This window comes from Diadema antillarum, unplaced genomic scaffold (genome assembly GCF_040938485.1).
Source record: "Diadema antillarum isolate AM-2024a unplaced genomic scaffold, OU_Dant_1.0 seq00002098_RagTag, whole genome shotgun sequence".
Classification (NCBI taxonomy): Eukaryota; Metazoa; Echinodermata; class Echinoidea; order Diadematoida; family Diadematidae; genus Diadema; species Diadema antillarum.
This window is the reverse complement of record NW_027272742.1, coordinates 96,047-120,355: the sequence shown is the minus strand read 5'-3', so window position 1 is coordinate 120,355 and position 24,309 is coordinate 96,047. Positions and strand designations below refer to the sequence as shown.

The 24,309-nt window shown below is 36.9% G+C and overlaps 1 protein-coding gene and 1 long non-coding RNA gene across 2 annotated transcripts; both read left to right on the top strand.

The window, feature by feature from the left end:
• The first annotated feature begins 835 nt into the window (after positions 1 to 835).
• Positions 836 to 13,433, top strand: LOC139713927 (uncharacterized). The gene is made up of 9 exons (XM_071625646.1): positions 836 to 1,114; positions 3,250 to 3,474; positions 4,097 to 4,180; positions 4,979 to 5,248; positions 6,330 to 6,539; positions 9,437 to 9,499; positions 10,343 to 10,454; positions 11,527 to 11,680; positions 12,618 to 13,433. The coding sequence occupies exons 1-9, from the start codon at positions 1,093 to 1,095 to the stop codon at positions 13,431 to 13,433; spliced, it is 1,956 nt and encodes a 651-aa protein (XP_071481747.1). The 5' UTR covers positions 836 to 1,092.
• Positions 13,434 to 21,561: 8,128 nt separating this feature from the next.
• LOC139713923 (uncharacterized) lies at positions 21,562 to 23,434 on the top strand. The gene is made up of 3 exons (XR_011709660.1): positions 21,562 to 21,781; positions 22,405 to 22,488; positions 23,287 to 23,434. It is a non-coding gene; the product is annotated as an uncharacterized lncRNA (long non-coding RNA).
• The last annotated feature ends 875 nt before the right edge of the window (positions 23,435 to 24,309 follow it).

The window sequence follows — 24,309 nt, the reverse complement described above, 5'->3', positions numbered from 1 at the left end:
CTTCCTTGAAAGCCCGGGCAATTTTGTGATATTATCATTACAATTTCATTCTGCTCGCACGCAATCTTATCACGCACACTCAGACTCCCTTTTTTTCTCCAACGTCATCAATCAGCTTTGTACCCTCAACAGTAATCATTGTTCATTTCTATTCCAAGCTGCATGTAAGGATTCAAGGGAACATTACACCGACTTTCAGTCTTTCGAATAATAGCGTGCTGGTATTTCGGAACTGTCTGCAGTGGCTGTGCTACGATTCCCCTTCTTCGCGATGGAGGAAAGAGTGATATTCCTTGTATGGATTTGTGTTGATTTCATGTTTTGCAATTCTTCTATGAAGTCCTCAGCGATGGAAACGAATACATGCACGTACCTTTCAATTTTCCTTCCATCAATGACATACTATTATCTCGCATATTTCTCTTTTTCTCAGTTCTCGGAGCATGTCCGTATTTACACGAGAATGGAATATGTTGTATCAGATATGCTTGAATCTTTATTCAACCTAAAAATTCCCACAAGTAATTTGGTTCAATTAAGTTAACCTTTATCGTTTCTTTTTGCTGCGCTTGTGAAAGAAAATTGATCTATAACTTAACTACTGGGCTGTGATCTCCAGGAAGACAAAATTTAATGAATTACAAGCATTCGTTAAAAAAAGTACATGATTTGGGATTTTCAATCGTGTCACAGAACTGACATCTGCTGGAATACTAGACGAATGTTTCATTTTTTCTTTCATTACTGTTCTCATAATTCATTAATTTACGTGCTCCCTATGTGGTCCTTATCATCACACAGATTTCAGTCTAAATTGTTCCGGGATTCCTGTAGAAAGGGAGATATGGTGTAACCGAACCTGCGTTGACAACCGTGATAGTTGGGTTCTGCAGGCACCCCGAGGAAGGAGAATCCTCTATACCCTCAATTCCATCAACAATGTTGTGGTGGGATTCGAAAGACTTGATGAAATAGCAAACAAGACCTCTCGGAATCTGATAGTGAAAGACAACGAGTCTTCTCCTTTTTTATCACTAACCCATCAGACGAAGCTACGGTTATGGTATATATATCTACCCTGTGAAATTTACCATGACTGTGGAGTGTTACGAGGGTAAGTGTTTAATAATAACGATTTCATGAAGAAGCTGTGTTTGTTGTATTCTCTCCAACAATAATTTTCCTTCAGTTCTCCTGAACCTGACTTTTTCTTTTGAATTGCAACAAATTATGTATGATCATGTAAACCGCGCGTATACTTTGATTGTCAAAAAGACATGTGATTTCAAAGCGCACTTATAATATGACAGAACCTAGACTGTAAGGGGAAACGGCAATATATACAGGCAAAGAAGTAAACATTTGGCACAGGTTAATGGTACCTGACTGGAATATAAATATTCTGAACAAAAATTCAAGTCCCTATATCGAGGGTATTTTAATACATGAGACTGTGTCAAATCGTAGACATAATTGAAAAAAAAATCAAATAACTATTACAAATATATCATAATGCGTCATTTTCATCTAAAGACATGATATCAATATGATGGTTGCAGCTGATGGGCTAGAATTACGGATTCTCAATCTCTAGCCTGAGTTCGATGGCGACAGCGAGAGTGCATCTTAGCATTTTCCTGGTCGTTCGCACGGGATTTAGGCCTTGCGTTCTTGCCGTGGTTGTTTACTTTCATGCTGTTTAATTCTTCCATTGTGGCTACGCGAAATAATCCACACTCATACTTAAAATCACATTTAATGGAAAATTCTACCTACAAAGACTTACAGTCTTTGCGGAATTAACCTTATTTGCATATAAATTATGTAGTCTTTGTATTAAAATCCATATTATCTATGCAACAAAGCAGTTTAGGTGTTAAAACTACAAGTGATTGTGAAATATGCACCATGCCTATCCCTGAAATGGTACAAAATAAAATCACGACAACGAATTGTGAAGACAAAATCGATTGCAATGGAAATGCAACGTGGAGAAGAATTTATCATTTTTTCAAGACCTCGTTCGTAGCTCTGATATCCGGGCCATTATTAGAAAAACAAACACACAAACAAACAAACAAACATAATACATGTTGTTGCGACAAAGATTGTCGCCTCGTTATAAATTGTCGTCTGGCTACAATCTTTGACGCTTGTGCCGTTCTCAATTTTTGACCTCGATGGCGACAATTTATGATGGCAAAAAATTTGTTGCGACATAAATTGCCGCCCCGTCAAAGATTGTCGCTTCCGGCTCGAGGGCGATAATCGTTGTCGCAACACATGTCCACGTTTGAGTGTCGTGGAAAAATCAATTCACAATAAAAACATAATTCCAATTGTGTCGTTATTGTGTACAAAGTACTTATTTGTTGTAATCAAGTTATATTGTTTATGCCAATTATATAAACTAAGCTATACGTAGGCCTATACTGATTGTTTGGTGGGAGTTTATTGTTTGATATCTCGATATTAACTAATAACATCAAAGATTAGAATTGAACAAGCAGTAGACTTTGTGAATTCCATGAAGAGATGACCCAAACGATATTTTTCTTTCATCCGTTTCACCTGTGTGAGAGGAGAGTTAGGGCTAGTTTAGTCTCAGGGCGACGGTAATTTAAGCAAAAGAAGAAGAAGAAAAAGAAGAAGAATAAAATGATTCTCCTGCTCCAGTTAATATGCTGTATCTTTTTTTTTTTTTTACTGGAGGGGGTGGAATGAATACCCATTTGCCACAATGATATTTTTAGTTTGTATGTAGAATAATCCACCTGGTGTACACGCTAAACTCAAATTGTACTGTTTCTTTTCTTTTATGTTCAACTACTCCCTGATGTGCTTCCTTAAGTTGGTTGGAGAGGCCCAAGGGTCATAGTTATTTTGATTGCTTTTTTCCAACCCGGCTCCTTAGGGAAGCTCAACAGGGAAAGCCTGACACTTTGTTTTCTTGTGTTTTGTTTGTTTATTTTGTTTGTCTGTTATCACTTGTATTGTTTTGCAAATGCCGAATAGATAATAATAATAATAATAACAATAATAATAGTAATAATAATAATAATGATAATAATAATAATAATCTTCAAGGGAAACTTCGGTGAATAGCTCGAACAAGAATATAAATTTTATTATTTCGATATTCCTTTGTAAAACCATCTTCACATCGAATGACCTGCAATGAACGATTGCATGATTATACATTAGCAGTAACCTCAAATGATTTTATTCTCTCTAACATCAATTTTCAAGGGATACCATTAGTGAAGCTGGTTGATGGACCCTCTTCCCTTGAAGGCCTAGTGGTTATCGAATCAGATAAACATGCCTGCTGGGATGGATTTACTCCCAAAGTTGCTGAATTGGTCTGCGGAGAGCTAGGCTTCCCAGCGGCAAAGGAGTATACAAACCAGTTTATTTTGGCCGATGGGACTACAGCAACACAAGACAAGACTCTGGTCCTCTCGTGTGGTGAAGGTAACCGCAGAACTGCCATGATTGTCATTAGGCATGCAGATTATTGTGAGCGCATAATGTACGTGTACCATTTCATGTAAAATATAGCATGCTTCGCATCACAATAAAAGGGAAAGTTGATAGTTGACAAGCATACTACTTGTAGTTGTCTGCTTCAGAAGGAGAAATCTGCAAGGTATTCAAAGATTGAAATTCGTAAGCAAAAGTTTGTGAGGTGTTGTCATTGTCATAATACGTTTTCTGTAAGTGCAACACTTTTGATATCATGATGTTATAGCATAACTGATATTAATCTAATTTTTTTACTATATTACTTTTTTTTGCTTGACATATAAATGACGAGCAAAAATACAAATTACAAGTTTGTTACAAGCTTTAATTGGTATACACGCATCAATCAAGCTTTCATTAGAATATTTAGAAACATGCAACATCTGTGATGCCCAGATATATTTTAATAAATGATAATTTCATTCTGATTCTTTGCTACGTAGCTTATTTTCTTCTTATGCATGCATACTTATCAAAATGACAGCGATTTTTTTAATGTTTCAAAGTTCCATGAAAAATGCAGCATTCAAAACCTAAGAATAGTTCATGAAATATTTTGTACAATATCAAGGCACAGGTTCTCTGAGTACAGTGGACTGCTTAAAGACAACAACCCAGTGTTCCTCAAACAGGATTGTTAGACTCCATTGTCGAGGTGAGAGATGCAGAAATCAGAAATCTGCGAACATGATATTATCATCCTATGTCTTTGTATGATTTTACGGCACACAGATGCATTCTTTTTCATGTTTGATAATGGATGTGTATGACGAAATGAAACTCGATACTGTGAGCAACGACAAATGCCGGTGTCAACTGAATAGGTTTTATTACCATAATTATTTCCATGTGTTAAAAGCATATAGTAATGGACTTGTAAAAGTGTCATTTCAGTAGTTATTGAAAACTATAAGATATAGGCTGTCTACAATTTGAGGAACGAGCAACTGAAATAATTATAAATAAAATGACTGAGCTTCAACCAACCTTGAATTGTAGAGGGCAAGCTTTCGTCCTGCTCCTGAGGACTTTCTCAAGCCTTATGCAGTGGAGTGTTGTCTTGCTGCCGTTGCCTGTCTTTGTTAATCACTGGACCATAGATTGATGAAAGGGTATAGCCCGAGTCTCTGCTGAGGGCTGGATTGACCCTTCTGATCCAAAGTGCTTCCTTTATTTTTCTTTTTAACCAGTTGCTTTCAAAGTCAATGATACGCGCCTCATCCCATTCAATGTTGTGTCCCGTCTTGTCCCGTCCCGTCCCGCATAAGGCTTGAGAAAGTCCTCAGGAGCAGGACGAAAGCTTGCCCGCACAATTCAAGGTTGGTTGAAGCTCAGTCATTTAATTTATCATCATCCCCAGCCGATGAAAGTTTTTAGTATAACTGGTATAATTCTTTATTTAAAAAAAAAGCTATAGGCACGTTCAAATGATAGTTTTCTATGACTGCCATAGAGCCTGGATTTCTCGGATGCTACAACGGCAGCCAACTAATTCTTCAAGCAGCATCTCGCGTTGAACTTGGCGTTGATTCTGACGGCGAGTGCATGTCTACCTGTAGAAGACAGCCCGAAAGCAGTGGCGTTGCTGTCGTGCATCAAAGGTCGTGCATTTGTTTTCAGTCCGAAACGTATGCACAGATCATTTCTGGCGGAAACTTTTCTCACAACTGGACATGTCCATTTGCGACAGAATTTGACTCCAACCGACATCGTTCATTTAACCGTGAGTATCAGAAGCGGAGATTGCTTGACATTTAGAAAGTGAAATAAATGTAGGCAAGCATCGATGATTATGAAGACAGTATTATTTGTTAATACCTGCAGTTCTTACAATGGCCCTTTTTTTAAATTAAATCATGTGCACATTTCGAAAATGACCTTTTTTCCCCCCAGTTGGTTAGGCACTCTAGTCAATTTCGAATCATTACAATACCAGGCTTGTCCGACTTGAAAATATGGTATTTATGTTAAAAAAGAAGAAAAGAAGAAGAAGAAGACTGTATACTTGTGTAAGCTAGCAGGTCATCAATGGGAAACATCCATGAACTGATTTTTATTGAATGCCTGAACACAGAGTCTTTTGATTACTTTTGCCAAATGTCAGGCCTTAATTAACACTTGCTGTCAGATGGATGTGTTCATTGCATGTGAATTGCATGTATACTGGTCGCTACGGAGCAGGGCGCTCAAAAAAGTCAAACACTGTTTGTAAGGATTACGTGAATAATCGTTACATCACAGATGCTTAAGGCAAATGACAATTTTCTGCTCATGGTCAAAGAAGAATTACAAAATGGTTTATATGCTTAATTACGTTCATTCCCATAACAAAACTTAGCAATGCAATGCGCAACGCTATTCAGTAGTACATTATATTTCAGACCCCCTGGTTGAACAGGGTCCCGTAAATAGTAATATGGAATCGCATTTTCTCACTTGAATACATTGTATATTCATGTATTCAGTCATTATGATTACATTTTCATTATATTTGCCAGTGGCGACGTAGATTATAAATGTTAATACCTGCATTGAGATCTTTTCATGCTATTGCTTCAGTAGTGCTACGTATCTTGAAAAGGCGATATGTGAGTGATTATATATTCATCTTTTGTGATAGTTTTCAGATCTTCATATCATCAGGTATCTCATCCTTATCATGCAGAAGAGAAACAAAAGTGGATCTCTTCAGGTATAGTTATCTCTACATAATGATTTTGATGTAATATATCCTAATGGTATTGACTATCTCAAGCTTTCCCTCATGGCTCACTGAAATGCCTTACATCTCTCCTTTATTGAAGTCTCTGTCGGATTTTGTGATCATCCTGGGATTGTTCCCAATGGAAGTTGGAACTCTGATGTCACGAGCTTCGGGTCGAAGATAACTCTCATCTGTGACAAAGGTTACGCCGTCACCGGGAGTGCGACGCTGCAGTGTGTGATACAACCAGAATGGTCGACTTACTTCCCGGTTTGGAACGCTTCAGTCCCTTCTTGCCGAGCAGTCGAAAGTAAAGCAAAAGGCCTGTCCTATGTTAGAAATTCAATGTATTATCAATAATTATGATCTTCAGTAATCTCTGCTTTGTACTAGTGTATTACTAGAGGGAGAGAGAGAGAGAGAGAGAATATTTTATTATGCGTCCTCGAGGGAAGGAGTTTTGAAATGTTCTGTTTTATTTCATATGTTTGCATTTATACCATAAATGAGAGGAAGCATCATTATCTTTTAGTGTGGTTGATAACAAATATGCGTCTTTTGAGCCTTCACCGAAAAAAAAAAACTTGACATGACACAGTGTAGAGCGCGCCAATGGCTACTGTTTTAAGTTTCTGGAATTAATACTTCCATATCTGATGAGATAAAAATTGAAATAATTCATTCAAATACGTTGGCATTAGACGATGCTTGATATCCATCAAATTTCCTACTACTCGGAATATACACAATCGTTCTGTTACCAGCGGAATATAATTCACTGTGACATGTTAATCTGTATGAGTATATTGATTGAAAATGACACATCGGTGTCTTCTTCATGAGTATATTACGTGCTCTGAAATGCCCACTGCACATGTTCCTCCTCTTAATTGAAAATGTACCAAAGAGATGGACACTGAATGACTTTCTTTGCTGTGCTGTCACACATCTTTTTCATGAGTTTGTCATTATTTTTTTTTTTTGTGGATGGGAATGTTTGTTCACAGACGCAGAGTGGCAAGATGTCATTATCAGCACAATGCCTACACAAAGTATAGAAAGCACTGCTGAGGGTCGTACTACAGTTGGCAAGTACAGTGTAACATATTATTATGAGCAAAGCCGTGAGTGCAATGACAAGATGATGGCAATATTAAATATTTGGCATATTCATAAATTGCCAGCACAAAGGCCCCTATGCGCTTGGAATAAACATCACCACCAACAAAATAGATGATAATTATGAAGTCCGCAGACATCGATGGTATCAAAATGACAATGTAGCTTGAATTTCTGTTGTGTGCAAAGCCTGTAACGTCTTTTTTCATTATAACAATTAATTTGCGACGTAGAATGAGAAGACAATGGCATGAATTCAATACAGTGCATGGCCTATGTAACGTGTGTTGGTGTGTTGGTGTATATATATATATATATATATATATACTAGGTGTTTCAAAAAACATTCCCACTTTTGATCATTAATAGTTCAACAACTATTCATCCGATAAAACTGTCATTGATATGAGTAATAGCTGAATAGTGTACAATTTTGTTGAAGGTAATTTGAATGTGAAAGCATAAATCAGTTTCAGTAAATCTAAGATTGATTTTGAAGTAAGGTTTCAGATTTTGGTCAAATTTTAACCCTCTGTACAAAAACTGAACTTTGCACAGGAACCAATGATGTGTATGTGAGTGTGTGCTGACAATGGCCCTTAACAATGGACATGCCTGAACCACCTGTTGACTAGGCGTCAGTCTCGCGTTCCCAGGCACATGAATGCTTAATCAATAATTCATGTGGATTGCCTTGGGCGCTGCTAGTCTGAATTCATGCACGGTAAAGGGTAAAATGTATATGCACATGGAAAAGGTAAGCACATGTTTCCATGTGCTTGCAAACACCTCATTTCATTCCAGCTGGCAATCATTTTGAAATTTTGCTTCATATATCACTAAATTTGGGGGATAAATAAGCATAGATTATCTAAAGTTCCTCATTTTTCTACTAATTGAATAGTCTGACAAATTTTTCGCTTTTTCGATAAAAAGAGATCATTTTTGGTAGAGTTCAGAAGCATTTATCATTGGGGCGATTTGTTTCACAGTAGATTAATTTAAGGCTCCATATACACAAGTGTATACTCTAATTGATTTTCTTTGCTTCCTGTCACCATGTTTACGATAGAACAGAAGGTAATCATTGTAATTTCGTTTTTCAGAAGTAGGGAGAGCACTGTCACGACTCAACGACAGTATCGGCAGGCGTTTGACTTTACACAGATACTGCCATCAGAGGCTGAATAAAGACTACTGTGATAGTGGAATTTCTCATGAATAAATAATGAAGCATTCAAACCCTGGCCATTGTTCAGGACCATTGTCAGGGTGTTAACCACACACTCCCATACACACCCATTGACCCCTGTGCAAAGTGAAATTTTGTACAGAGGGTTGAAAATAGAGCAAAATCTGGAACCTAACTGTGAAATTAATCATGGATTTCATGAAACTGATTAATGCTTTCATATTCAAACCACCTCCAACCAAATTGTACACTATTCAGCTATCACTCATATCAATGACAATGTTATCTGCTATATAGTTTTTGAAATATTAAGAATCAAAAGTGGGAAATGTTTTTTGAAACACCTAGTATATATATGTATATATATATATATATATATATATATATATACATATATATATATATACATATATATGTCTATGTGTGTGTTTGTGTGTGTGTGTGTGTGTGTGTGTGTGTGTGTGTGTGAGTGTTTTTGACAGGGTGATGACTGCGCCAAAGAGGGTGAAGGGTTAGTGTTCAATGTAATGAATATTTCCCTTTGTGGGGAAGACTCTCCTGGCGGAATTTTGGAATTATGGATTTTGTGATTTTTTTTCTACCAAAGATAGATCAATGATTCCTCTTCCTCTTATTTTTTCCCAGTAGATCATATTTCATGTGGGGGGGGGGGGGGAGGGATAGAGTGTTCAATGTCAACATCTCCATTATAAACATCCATTCACTACAAATTTTCATTCTGTTATCACCGCGTACAAAAGACTGAGATCTGACAGATAAATAAATCTGTATTATTACGAACGTATTTTCCATTCGGGGAATAGGTGTTGAGGCCCTATGATAATCATCAACATGCGTACCCTAAATAATTGCGGTGGGTTTATCTCAATGCACAGGGCAGACGCAGACTACACCAGACATTACGCAAAAGCGAGCGACAACTGTAGTGTGTCAGTTAGGTGAGTGTAGTAATTGATTCGACTCGTACGGTTAAAATATTTTTGTTCCTGGCCTACCCGCTTTTAAATCTCTTTTACCACTTTTACCTTATCAATTACATACGTAATAATTAATTCAGGGCTACTTCGCTTCTGTTGCCTAAAGTTCATTATTGTTTCACCATTTATATTTTAATTTAGACGGAAGCACACTTTACATGTGGTTCTTCATGGTGAATCCATCATGAGTGAATGAACTGCATTCAAGTTTTGAGATTGTCACTGTCTCACAGTGAAGATGAGTTCAATTTCTGTGATACAAGAATAACAAAAATGTCCATAAAGAAATGTTGCAATGCGCTGTTCTTCAACAAGGACTGAGAAAACCTATATTCATCGATCATCAGATTTTCGTGGTGATGCAACTATCATAATACAAATTATCCCTTGATCTAATGAAAAGGCATCCCCCCCGAAAAGAAGAAAGCTCAATGAGGGAAAATGGGTTACAAGTGCAATCAAAATGCATCCATATCATTGTGCTAAAGCGCCAAGTAATACTGTGAAGTAAAGTAAGCAATTATTGACCATAATTTTTTCCCTTATTCTTTTTTAACTTTGGAAAGTCTAAACGCTGTGCCTGTATATCACAGTTTGTTGTAATAAACTTTACTACTTTACCATCCAAAATAGTTTCATACTATGTATGTTTACATTATAAATAAATTATTCATTGCAATATAGATGTTTTATTAAACATTGTAATTCCATCATACTTTCTTTAAATGTATCGAAATAAAATGTGATATTGGGAATAGAAATGCTATTAAAAATTGAATTAGGACTTCATGCTTTATCTTCCAGATCGTGGGGGTGACGTGAATAATTATATTACGTACATCCTGGGAACCCTTCTCGTTGTTTTTGCTGTGGTTGGCATACTGTCTATCGCTTGGTGTAGACATCAACAGAAGAGGTGATTTTTTGTCATAACGAGATTGTTAATCTAGGGTGTGAAATCATTGTATGCGACTCATTGAACAATCAAAACATATTCAGAAGTGAGTGCTTATTGAATGCACGTGAATGTTGAAGTAAGTTTGCTTTGTTTGATTTGTATTTCTCTTACATATAATTGGTGGGTGAAGATGTCGTAACGAAAATTTGAGTTTCTGGTCGCCAGACATTTTATTGTGTTTATTGTGTATTCCACGCTCCCAAAGTTTTCATTGATGCTTTATTCTATTTAAGTTATTGAAAAAAAACAACCCACCATCAAAACAAAGACAAGGAGCCGCCTATGAATACACAGTTAAAAAAAAAACTTAAGAAAAATACGGACGACACACAAAAAAACAAGGAAAAACAAAATGACGTGAAAGTTTGGAGGCTGTTAAGCAAGTGTGAGTGGATAGACAACTGCCGTGGGTAAATTTAGGCTTTTAGTAGGGGATGAATATTTCTCCCAGGTGAAGTCCTAGTATTGAGTCAGCATTCTGCCGCTGTTTCAAAAAATATCAAAAAACCCGCAATTTTTCCTTCTACACTAGACATTCTTAAAAAAAATAGAAATCGCAATAGTTAAAGAAAAAAGATCATTGTCAGAGAGCAGAGAAAACGCCTAAGCCAGAATTACTTGTCGTACCTATTGCGTTCTACTGCTGATTTTTGGTGACATTAGGATTATAATGTAAGATTCATTAAAGATAAAAAAAAGGCAGCGAAATTTTACTTATCTCAAAACTTTGCTGTCAAAAGTTAGACTAATTTGTGCTACCTTAGATACAATGAAAGAAAAGAAAACAATTTTTTGGTATGTTTTGTTTGTAATTCACTGTGCTAGATTATGTTAGAGGGACAGGAATTTTGTATCACACTTTGATTATGAAAAGCAATGAGAAAATGGATAGAAAAATAGTAATCATTTTTTTTTTTTGGACAATAAAACAATTTGTGCTGTAATTTACAGTAACGTTCTCTCCAGCTTGACAGGATGCATTCAAAGAGTATGATTTTCTTTCTTTATTCATTTTATGTTATACGTATAGGCGTCGACAAGCTTCTAGTCAAAAGTCGAAAGTCCACTCCAGTGAAGAGCTGTCACAGCTGGATCCACCAAACACTTCGACTGATATTGAAGGCACAGGAGATCAGGGAGGCGCCACAGCTCATCCAGAGAACACGTATGAGAACCGTGCAGCGGTAAATTAACACACGAATTACGTCTTTTAGGTTACAGGTTTTATCTAAGAAGGGAGAATTTTGCTGTAAGTATGTGTGTTTCTATGGGGTGCGGGGGTGAGGAGGCTCGAGAAAGAAAATATTACAGGAAAATTCCCTCAATTTTTTTTTTCATTTTCCTTTAGAATGGGTATAGCGTGTAGTGACATTTGATTGGAATATATCCAATTCGTTGTCCATCTAACATCCGTAAATGAATATGTGCTCCCTGCAGCTGAACTTACATGAGAAAGTATCGAATAATATCTGGCAAAAAGAAAGATAAAAATAATTTTTAGCTTGGACTAAAAAAAATCCCCAAAAAGAAATCACATGGTGTTAGCTTTTTTTCCAATAGGCATGTGAAATCGAATAATGCGTTTCTGGTCAACTTGTTGACTAGTATTTTCTTACAATGGTACACCTTGTTATTTTGGGTCTGCGCTTGGAATCATTTCCTGAAAGCTGTAGTGGTTTTAAGCAGTATCGTACATCAAGCCACTTTTGTTTGTTATCTCAATTTTCTACCTCAAAATGTGTAAGCATACTATCGTGACTTTTTAGAAGCTTTACGGACAGTAGTGCCTTTGACATAATCAAGAATAGAATATTGCAGCAGAGTGCCCCAAGTTCTACGTTTATCTGACATTACACACACAAATAAAAAAATGTAGTTGGTTTATATTTTCAAATGGTGACACACACACAATCATCGACACAGGTTGACTCAGCGCACTAGAATAGGTCTTATTCTTCAGAGTCTTTTTTTTTTTCTAAAGTTCTATTCCAACTTGTTTTGATGATGTTGGACAATGAAAGCTTCATTAGCAATGTTTCACTTTAAAGCAAAAACAATTTTCAAGAAAGGATGATAGATGTGCTGCACGGTGGTTTTGTGTGTGACTTTTCTATGATATAGGGTCGCATGTCACCAGACCGGTCTCTTGAACCTAGAATGAGCAGCAGGAGACGTATTGCAAGTTCAGCAGAGACTAGATTACGTCCTTCTTATGACGTCATACACCAGGACAGTGAACACTTTTTTGAGTGTATAAATACTGGAGCCGATAATACTAAAGCACTTTACATGGACATGTCAGGTTCAGGGAAGAAGGGGAAGAAGAAGGTCATATTTCTTCAATCTAGGCACATCAGTGAAGAGGAAGGAGACGTTGATGAAGACGGTTACCTCCTTTCTGATGTCAGTCTGCACAGAGCTACTAGATATCAACCTCAAGCGAGTCGGGGTACGATAGAGCTTTGTGATATCAACAGAGTCTCACCCAGTGGTAACACAGTCGGCACAACATTATCTAATCAGCCCACAAGAGCTGCAGGTGACACTAGTCAGTCTGGAAACGTCGAGTCGTCAATATACCACGAAATTCCCTCAGCTTCTGACCAATCCGCGAACATTCCAGAACTGCAGTGCTGTCCTACTTCCTGGAATATCGAAGGAAATGACGAATTTTGTCCTTATGGGACGACCCAGAACGATCCTTTATATGCGGGTTCTATCTATCCTAGCACGCCAAGAGTTGAGCATGAGCTGGATGAGCATGGCTATCTTGTTTTAGAAGCACATACTGATGAAAACATCAGTGGACGCTGTGAGAGCCAAAACAACTTTCCGCCCTCAAAAATAGATTTGTACGAAGGCGACATTTCCCCAAGAAGAGAAGATGACTTCAATTCTACAGTGTATGAGAGTATTCCTCGTGAACCAGAACAATAAGTATGCTTTTACACTTATTTGATAAACTGTGTCTTGACGTATACGTCACAACAACAACGATTATATACGATGGATGATATTCGCCATTCTGGATGTTTGTTATTCCGAAACACACAAAATCCCCATACCCAGATGTTTGTATTCTGAAAATGAAATAGGGTTCCCCAGTCCGAACATTTGTGGAGTGACTCAGAAGGCTTGTTGGTCTTAAAAATGATATCAAATTCGGTATTTTGATGGTTCATTAATCCTAACATGTAATAAGATTCGTAAAAACAGTATGTATAAGTCCAAAGGTTTGTCGATCAGAAAACGATAAAGATTCAATAGTCCGAACGTTCTCTAAATCCGAAAATCAAATAAAGTTCGTTGTTCCGAAGGTTTTATATTCCGAAAATTAATTACAGTTTGTTACGCCGATGGTTTGTTGATCTGAAAATGACATAAGGTTTGTAAGTCCGAAGGTTCTTTCATTCCGAAAATGATGAGAAGGTGCGCACTAACGAACCTTCCAATATTAACTTATGTTTTGGCTAAATCATCTCTGAACCATTCATCATGACGGAGCTAGGGAATCCCATAGGCTCCATTAACCTAATAAAACCATGACAACGATGCAGTATAATCCGGAAGTATGAGAACAAATGCCAATTTCAATAGTGCCTTAAAAAGTCCACTTTCACCTTTAATAGGCTGAATTCAAGTGCAGAGCCAAAAATACAAAGGAAACCAAAAATAATATAACCTGTGATGTTCATCATAATCAATTGATGAAAATAATGAATAAAGCAGTGTTGCCATATTCAAAACCCTTTCATTGAACTATTTTTGTTAGAGACAGACGTTTACTCCGTTTTGTAAAAATGTCATATAGTGTTGCGTTGTTATAAGTTGAATAGAAGAGAAAGTTCATTTTTACAGTGTTGTAGAGCGTTCTCTTGAGACGCTGCAAAGGTACATTATGTGTACACCTCAATGAAGATACCTATTTCGCACCATAACGTTTGTGTATGTACATGTACTATGATCCGGTGTGTTGGAGTATAATATTACCGAAGTACATTGATAAACGAATACATGTACAATCATCATATTTCTATGACATGTTCTCCTTTAAGTAGTCTCATTTTTGAGTGAACGAGTGAACGAACATAACACGAGAAAGAAACGGACACTAATGATAGCTTTACTATTTACCTGCGAGGGACGTTTGATACATCAACCTGCAGCTTCATATGCTGTAACACAATATTACTAACCATGGTAATCTCAGTGGGACGTTGTATAAAGTAATTTCAGGTATGGATTAAATATGTAATGTCATCATTGATTGAAGAGCTTGCTTCCAAAAGGCGCTATTAAAATCCAATATTTTTTTCCAATGGATTTAACGTCTTTTGGGAGCAAGCTCTTCAATTATTATGTAGAGGGTAAAGAGTTAATCGTTTATGAATTTGAAAACAGAGGAAGCAATCTAGCATGGTGTTAGCACTAGCAGAATTCGTGTTAATAGGACATATCCGGCATCACTTTATTAATGACTAAAAAAACATCCAAAGCTAACATTTCGGACTTGGAATAAAGATAGTAACTCTGGTCATTAATATTGATTTACATTGTAACGAGATTAATCAGCGTCCGCAATGCTACTCCTGAAGGTCTTGAAGACACTGAAAATTCAGTAGAGTTTTAAGACTGATGTTGTTGTTCACTTACAATTTGTTGAGGAAGGGAAGGAGAAAGCCCATCGTGGAATAAAAAGATTATCACGCCTTTATGGAATTTGTGGTTTCAAGCACATCACAATGACGGCAAATAATATGAGAATAGATAATTTGTAACTGAGAGGAAATGTGATTAACTATAACCCCATAGCTGTTTATTTGATGATTGTGTAATGTGTCGTATAATGATGGAAAAGTATAAACATCGTCATTGAAGAGTTCACTGCTGAGAAGGAGAGATCCTGAAAAGGGCTTGAAAGAGTTTGATCACGGCTCTGTGTTTCTCCTAAAAATGCTTTTTATGTAGACAACAACAACAACAACAACAACATCAACAACAACAAAGCAATCAAGTTAAAGGATACGATCACTCCAAATGCCGACCCTTGAAGTTAAGCCATCTATACCGGAGCAATTGATTTGTATTAAAGAGGGGAACAAAATCACAATTTCATTAACCTCTTTGTCGACGACTCAATTTAAATCATATGGAAGAAGTGAAATTCCGCGTTGAGAATCCAACGATGTTGATGCTGACTATAGTTGTTATATACATTGCACACGTGTGTGTTCAGTGCAATGAAAGTAGAGGAACAGGGAGCAACTTCCTTTCATCAGCTACATGTTTGAGGCAAACAGCTTTTATACATTTATTAGCGACCAAGGATATGAAAGCGAAAACAAATTTTAGAGAGGAGTGTGTTTTTTCTTTTCATGGGTATGCATCTCGCGGAAGGCCAGAAATACCAACATGCAATGTGTTGGTCGAACTTCAGTTACACTTTTACATTTATAGAGGAATAGAGTATAGAGGAATAGTTGGGCAAGTTCATCCCTGACTTCGACCTAAAATCATGAGAACGAGGGTAATCATTTCTAGTCATTGCTAAGTTTTCACAGCTTGAGAAAATGTCCCTTTTGAAGTCACACCGTATGACTTATGACATCCAAAGACACACACTGCAAGTATATTAGTCTCAGTGTCATCTCCTACCTTCAGCCCTTGCATGTGGAGATTGAATGTGAAATGGTGATACGATATAGTTTATTAAATGGAAAACCAAAAATTCTTGTATGATGTATCATGAATAATGTATTATACATGAAATTCTTTCGTAGAAATATCGACGCAATTAATCTATTATGTAATAATGATTATGTAACCGACCATGACCTGCATCAACTGTCCACCTGTATACCTCGGTGAGGAAATATTTTGTCAAGTTTTGCTAATCAGTGATACAGGTGACTTTACTTTGTATAAACCTTTAGTGAAAGCAGACAAACCTCTCCTTTCCCTTTCTCCTTTCAACTATCCTATCTCTATGCAAGTCATCTCTCCCTCCTATTCTCCTTCCGATGTATATTATAATATAGATTTAAATGTTTGGAATACTTTCTCAGATCACTTCAAAAAGTGTTTATCATCATTCTACCCTCATTCCGTTAAAGCCATTGAGTTAAACCAGGACACGCTTTGAAACAGGAAAAAAAAAATGTCTAGCACTCCTGTGTGTACGCTTAAGTTTATTTGATAAGAAAAAAAATGAATTTTGTCTGATAGCCCTTTCGGGCCACTAAGATCTTAAAATCTCCGAATTTAGTAGCAGGAAATTGAAATAACTACAACAATCCACAACGAATTTTAGTTGCCCAATCTAGCACCCAATATATACCTGTTTGGAAATTGTGTGCTGTGTATGTATGTATGTGTGTGTGTGTGTGTGTGTGTGTGTGTGTGTGTGTGTGCGTGTGTGTGAGTGAGTGGTAAACGAATCGAAAGATGATCGACAATGTAAGTACTAGCTAGTATCATTTTCCTGAAAGCCTTGGAAATCGTATATGTAGTACGCTTTCGAATGGACATCTACGCAGGCGCAGGGAGTGGCCGATTAGCTGAAGAGGTCTCATGAGGTGTACTAGAGCCCTTTTCTTCCTCCACATTGACGGAGCAGGGATACTGAATGTGTTCACATAACTCTACAGAGCAGGAAAGATCTCCTGCAAACGTCACCCGTATTTAAACTCAGACAAGCCCATGGAGGAGCCTACCACTACAGTGATTTTCCATATCGAGGGCCTGAGTATCCATATCATGTTATCATTCATTCAGCATAAGTAAAATAAGAATAGAATAACATCAAACAAGCTGGTACATTCATTCTGAATTTTTAATATTTCATAATTCTCAAGGATGCAAAAGTTGCTTCACCCAGTTGCAGGTTCAGCTAACTCAAGATAGAATAAATCTTTGATTTTTGTTTCTCCGTTTTCAACAATAGTAATAGAAACTGTAGCAAAACGTCTTTTTTGCGACAATTTCGGCGACCATCTTAATGGACAAGTCCACCTTCATAGGCGTGTGAATTGAGTGAATGCAGTAATATTAGAAGAGAACTTCAGTGAAAACTTTTGGGAAAATCGGGCAATCCGTTCAACAGGTATGAATTTTTGAAGTTTCTGCGCAGTCATTGCTGGATGAAAGGACTACTACAGTGTATGATGTCACATGCATAAAACGACAGAGAATTTGACACAATTTTAGTGTTTGAAAAAAAAAGCACATTTCCTCGACTTGTCATTGACATATTTTAAGGGTAATTAGGTCTTCCCGCCCAATTTCATCAGATTTGCATAATGATTAATGAAAAGTCATTCAAATTCAAGCGATTTTCACCACTGCTCTACTTTTACGGTTCATTTTGATTCTTAGAGCATTCAATTTCGTTTCATGCCATTCTTATTAGATTTTATTTCCTTCATTTTAGAGAGAATCTAATTCAATTGAACGAATCAAAATTGGTATTCAATTTCGCGCCAGCTGGATAGACGTTCTATTTCGTCCCAATACCAGAGTCAATTTATAGGAATACAGCTTTGCACTTTGAAATTTCAATCAACATAAGAAGTTCCCGTGCGTTTCTACCGTCCTTTATTTTTTTTCCTCTGCCATATATTAGATTGCTGTATACAATGAAATCTTTATTTCAAAGCTTCACTTATTCAGGTTTAGTCTATTGTGTGAATAATCTTGTCTTCCACCTTCATATTATTTCCTTACAGTATCGATGTGACATTAGGAATGGGTATATCTCAAAATTTTGTCTACTTTCAAATTTACATTTTGATTCCATTCCCATCTTCCCAGTGTCCATTTTATAATCAGAAGTTGCCACAGTCGGCTCAGCTGCCGACCTGTTTCACCGAAGGGTTTCGACATTGATATAGTCGATAGTCTTGCTAGTTGTCAAAAGCGTCGCCAATAAAATTCTGTCCGTTGTCGAGATATTCATGTATACTCTTCTCTAGAGTTAAAGTCGTGTATGAATGTAGTGTAGGCCTACATAATACGTGCTTCAAAGAAGAGTTATACGAGCTTTCATAGGCACTATACAAGGCAAAAGTCCCATTTCAGGATACATTAAATTTGCATATTCAAATAGATGAGTAACAACAAAGAATATAAGAAACAATGAAAAAGATTGTCCATATGTTGTAAATATTTGCCTTATTGCTTATCGTTAATATGAATCCCTTAACCTTCTTTTAAAGAGAACGCCCCTTTTACATGTTTATTTGAGAAACTCATGAAATCGCATGCTGATGAAATTAAATTAAATAAACTAGTTACTTTCTTGGATGCTCATCTCGGTGATCATTCAAAAATTCCCTCGAACTTGAATGATCACATTTTGAAATCGAATGCAAATCTGGTGAAATTAGGCCGGAAAACCTATATTATCCCCCTGCCTTCTGAAAGAGGCAAGCCAAGTCCTTTTTTTAATGATGCGAGAAAAGTGAAAATATGTTGACATGTCTATATATTTTCTTAATATTGTTCTATACATGTGACATCACAAGCTGTAATTGTCTTCTCATCCTGCAGTGACAGGGCAGAAACTTTAAAAATTCAAAAAATTCGAAATGATTGTCCTATTTCCCCCAAACTTTCACTGATGTACTGTACTAATATTACTGCAGTCACTCAATCCACATGAAAATGGACTTGTCCTCTGTTATTCCAAAGCCCTCAGTTGTAAAAGAGCGTTATCATCCAGATTTGAATCCAGTACTCGCAAAAGAAAAAAAAAAGGAGGGCAGGCAGGTTCAGCCTCTTGCACCAAGACTATCATACATTTAAAATTATCTAAAATGCATAGGCCAAAGAGATAGAAAGAGAGAGAGAGAGAGAGAGATAATGCTTTGTGAATTTGTGAAGGGTCGAAAGTAGCTTTCCATCCTTAAGAGTTTTGTTTACAACTTTGGTTTACATACTGGAGCATATTTCATGTTCTAAACATGCATCTATAGTACAGCACAGTCCTTCTTGGAGTCATTCAGCTTGCTGGAAGCTGTTATCCAATAATAATGTAGTCCGAAAGTACCTTATTAATTTCAATAACTATCACAGAAATATGATAATAGATATATGATAGTAACATGGCAATACAAAGCTCAAACGAAAGCGTGGGCGTTATATTACTGAAACTAATGATTGGCATTCTGGAGTGGTTGTATGCTGTGGATCCTCCTGTATCGCTTCCTTGAAAGCCCGGGCAATTTTGTGATATTATCATTACAATTTCATTCTGCTCGAACGCAGTCTTATCATGCACACTCAGACTCCCTTTTTTTCTCCAACGTCATCAATCAGCTTTGTACCCTCAACAGTAATCATTGTTCATTTCTATTCCAAGCTGCATGTAAGGATTCAAGGGAACATTACACCGACTTTCAGTCTTTCGAATAATAGCGTGCTGGTATTTCGGAACTGTCTGCAGTGGCTGTGCTACGATTCCCCTTCTTCGCGATGGAGGAAAGAATGATATTCCTTGTATGGATTTAAATAAATCAATTGATCGAAATAATCAACACTCATACTTAAAATCATATTTAATGGAAAATTCTACCTACAAAGACTTACAGTCTTTGCGGAATTAACCTTATTTGCATATAAGTTATGTAGTCTTTGTATTAAAATCCATATTATCTATGCAACAAAGCAGTTTAGGTGTTAAAACTACAAGTGATTGTGAAATATGCACCATGCCTATCCCTGAAATGGTACAAAATAAAATCACGACAACGAATTGTGAAGACAAAATCGATTGCAATGGAAATGCAACGTGGAGAAGAATTTATCATTTTTTCAAGACCTCGTTCGTAGCTCTGATATCCGGGCCATTATTAGAAAAACAAACACACAAACAAACAAACAAACATAATACATGTTGTTGCGACAAAGATTGTCGCCCCGTTATAAATTGTCGTCTGGCGACAATCTTTGACGCTTGTGCCGTTCTCAATTTTTGACCTCGATGGCGACAATTTATGATGGCAAAAAATTTGTTGCGACATAAATTGCCGCCCCGTCAAAGATTGTCGCCTCCGGCTCGAGGGCGACAATCGTTGTCGCAACACATGTCCACGTTTGAGTGTAGTGGAAAAATCAATTCACAATAAAAACATAATTCCAATTGTGTCGTTATTGTGTACAAAGTACTTATTTGTTGTAATCAAGTTATATTGTTTATGCCAATTATATAAACTAAGCTATACGTAGGCCTATACTGATTGTTTGGTGGGAGTTTATTGTTTGATATCTCGATATTAACTAATAACATCAAAGATTAGAATTGAACAAGCAGTAGACTTTGTGAATTCCATGAAGAGATGACTCAAACGATATTTTTCTTTCATCCGTTTCACCTGTGTGAGAGGAGAGTTAGGGCTAGTTTAGTCTCAGGGCGACGGTAATTTAAGCAAAAGAAAAAGAAGAAAAAGAAGAAGAATAAAATGATTCTCCTGCTCCAGTTAATATACTGTATCTTTTTTTTTTTACTGGAGGGGGTGGAATGAATACCCATCTGCCACAATGATATTTTTAGTTTGTATGTAGAATAATCCACCTGGTGTACACGCTTAACTCAAATTGTACTGTTTCTTTTCTTTTAAGTTCAACTACTCCCTGATGTGCTTCCTTAAGTTGGTTGGAGAGGCCCAAGGGTCATAGTGATTTTGATTGCTTTTTTCCAACCCGGCTCCTTAGGGAAGCTCAACAGGGAAAGCCTGACACTTTGTTTTCTTGTGTTTTGTTTGTTTATTTTGTTTGTCTGTTATCACTTGTATTGTTTTGCAAATGCCGAATAAATAATAATAATGATAATAATAATAATAATAATAATAATAATAATAATAATAATAATAATAATGATAATAATAATAATAATCTTCAAGGGAAACTTCGGTGAATAGCTCGAACAAGAATATAGATTTTATTATTTCGATATTCCTTTGTAAAACCATCTTCACATCGAATGACCTGCAATGAACGATTGCATGATTATACATTAGCAGTAACCTCAAATGATTTTATTCTCTCTAACATCAATTTTCAAGGGATACCATTAGTGAAGCTGGTTGATGGACCCTCTTCCCTTGAAGGCCTAGTGGTTATCGAATCAGATAAACATGCCTGCTGGGATGGATTTACTCCCAAAGTTGCTGAATTGGTCTGCGGAGAGCTAGGCTTCCCAGCGGCAAAGGAGTATACAAACCAGTTTATTTTGGCCGATGGGACTACAGCAACACAAGACAAGACTCTGGTCCTCTCGTGTGGTGAAGGTAACCGCAGAACTGCCATGATTGTCATTAGGCATGCAGATTATTGTGAGCGCATAATGTACGTGTACCATTTCATGTAAAATATAGCATGCTTCGCATCACAATAAAAGGGAAAGTTGATAGTTGACAAGCATACTACCTGTAGTTGTCTGCGTCAGAAGGAGAAATCTGCAAGGTATTCAAAGATTGAAATTCGTAAGCAAAAGTTTGTCAGGTGTTGTCATTGTCATAACACGTTTTCTGTAAGTGCAACACTTTTGATATCATGATGTTATAGCATAACTGATATCAATCTAATTTTTTTACTATATTACTTTTTTTTGCTTGACATATAAATGACGAGCAAAAATACAAATTACAAGTTTGTTACAAGCTTTAATTGGTATACACGCATCAATCAAGCTTTCATTAGAATATTTAGAAACATGCAACATCTGTGATGCCCAGATATATTTTAATAAATGATAATTTCATTCTGATTCTTTGCTACGTAGCTTATTTTCTTCTTATGCATGCATACTTATCAAAATGACAGCGATTTTTTTTAATGTTTCAAAGTTCCATGAAAAATGCAGCATTCAAAACCTAAGAATAGTTCATGAAATATTTTGTACAATATCAAGGCACAGGTTCTCTGAGTACAGTGGACTGCTTAAAGACAACAACCCAGTGTTCCTCAAACAGGATTGTTAGACTCCATTGTCGAGGTGAGAGATGCAGAAATCAGAAATCTGCGAACATGATATTATCATCCTATGTCTTTGTATGATTTTACGGCACACAGATGCATTCTTTTTCATGTTTGATAATGGATGTGTATGACGAAATGAAACTCGATACTGTGAGCAACGACAAATGCCGGTGTCAACTGAATAGGTTTTATTACCATAATTATTTCCATGTGTTAAAAGCATATAGTAATGGACTTGTAAAAGTGTCATTTCAGTAGTTATTGAAAACTATAAGATATAGGCTGTCTACAATTTGAGGAACGAGCAACTGAAATAATTATAAATAAAATGACTGAGCTTCAACCAACCTTGAATTGTAGAGGGCAAGCTTTCGTCCTGCTCCTGAGGACTTTCTCAAGCCTTATGCAGTGGAGTGTTGTCTTGCTGCCGTTGCCTGTCTTTGTTAATCACTGGACCATAGATTGATGAAAGGGTATAGCCCGAGTCTCTGCTGAGGGCTGGATTGACCCTTCTGATCCAAAGTGCTTCCTTTATTTTTCTTTTTAACCAGTTGCTTTCAAAGTCAATGATACGCGCCTCATCCCATTCAATGTTGTGTCCCGTCTTGTCCCGTCCCGTCCCGCATAAGGCTTGAGAAAGTCCTCAGGAGCAGGACGAAAGCTTGCCCGCACAATTCAAGGTTGGTTGAAGCTCAGTCATTTAATTTATCATCATCCCCAGCCGATGAAAGTTTTTAGTATAACTGGTATAATTCTTTATTTAAAAAAAAAGCTATAGGCACGTTCAAATGATAGTTTTCTATGACTGCCATAGAGCCTGGATTTCTCGGATGCTACAACGGCAGCCAACTAATTCTTCAAGCAGCATCTCGCGTTGAACTTGGCGTTGATTCTGACGGCGAGTGCATGTCTACCTGTAGAAGACAGCCCGAAAGCAGTGGCGTTGCTGTCGTGCATCAAAGGTCGTGCATTTGTCTTCAGTCCGAAACGTATGCACAGATCATTTCTGGCGGAAACTTTTCTCACAACTGGACATGTCCATTTGCGACAGAATTTGACTCCAACCGACATCGTTCATTTAACCGTGAGTATCAGAAGCGGAGATTGCTTGACATTTAGAAAGTGAAATAAATGTAGGCAAGCATCGATGATTATGAAGACAGTATTATTTGTTAATACCTGCAGTTCTTACAATGGCCCTTTTTTTAAATTAAATCATGTGCACATTTCGAAAATGACCTTTCCCCCCCCCCCCCCAGTTGGTTAGGCACTCTAGTCAATTTCGAATCATTACAATACCAGGCTTGTCCGACTTGAAAATATGGTATTTATGTTAAAAAAGAAGAAAAGAAGAAGAAGAAGACTGTATACTTGTGTAAGCTAGCAGGTCATCAATGGGAAACATCCATGAACTGATTTTTATTGAATGCCTGAACACAGAGTTTTGCCAAATGTCAGGCCTTAATTAACACTTGCTGTCAGATGGATGTGTTCATTGCATGTGAATTGCATGTATACTGGTCGCTACGGAGCAGGGCGCTCAAAAAAGTCAAACACTGTTTGTAAGGATTACGTGAATAATCGTTACATCACAGATGCTTAAGGCAAATGACAATTTTCTGCTCATGGTCAAAGAAGAATTACAAAATGGTTTATATGCTTAATTACGTTCATTCCCATAACAAAACTTAGCAATGCAATGCGCAACGCTATTCAGTAGTACATTATATTTCAGACCTCCTGGTTGAACAGGGTCCCGTAAATAGTAATATGGAATCGCATTTTCTCACTTGAATACATTGTATATTCATGTATTCAGTCATTATGATTACATTTT

What these genes read in the sequence shown, in the direction of transcription:
- LOC139713927 (XM_071625646.1), top strand. Translation starts at nt 1,093, where the DNA reads ATGACTGTGGAGTGTTACGAGG. An exon ending in TGTTAGACTCCATTGTCGAG is followed by an intron (nt 4,181 to 4,978) that starts GTGAGAGATGCA and finishes TGACTGCCATAG; the next exon opens with AGCCTGGATTTCTCGGATGC. An exon ending in CGTATGAGAACCGTGCAGCG is followed by an intron (nt 11,681 to 12,617) that starts GTAAATTAACAC and finishes TCTATGATATAG; the next exon opens with GGTCGCATGTCACCAGACCG.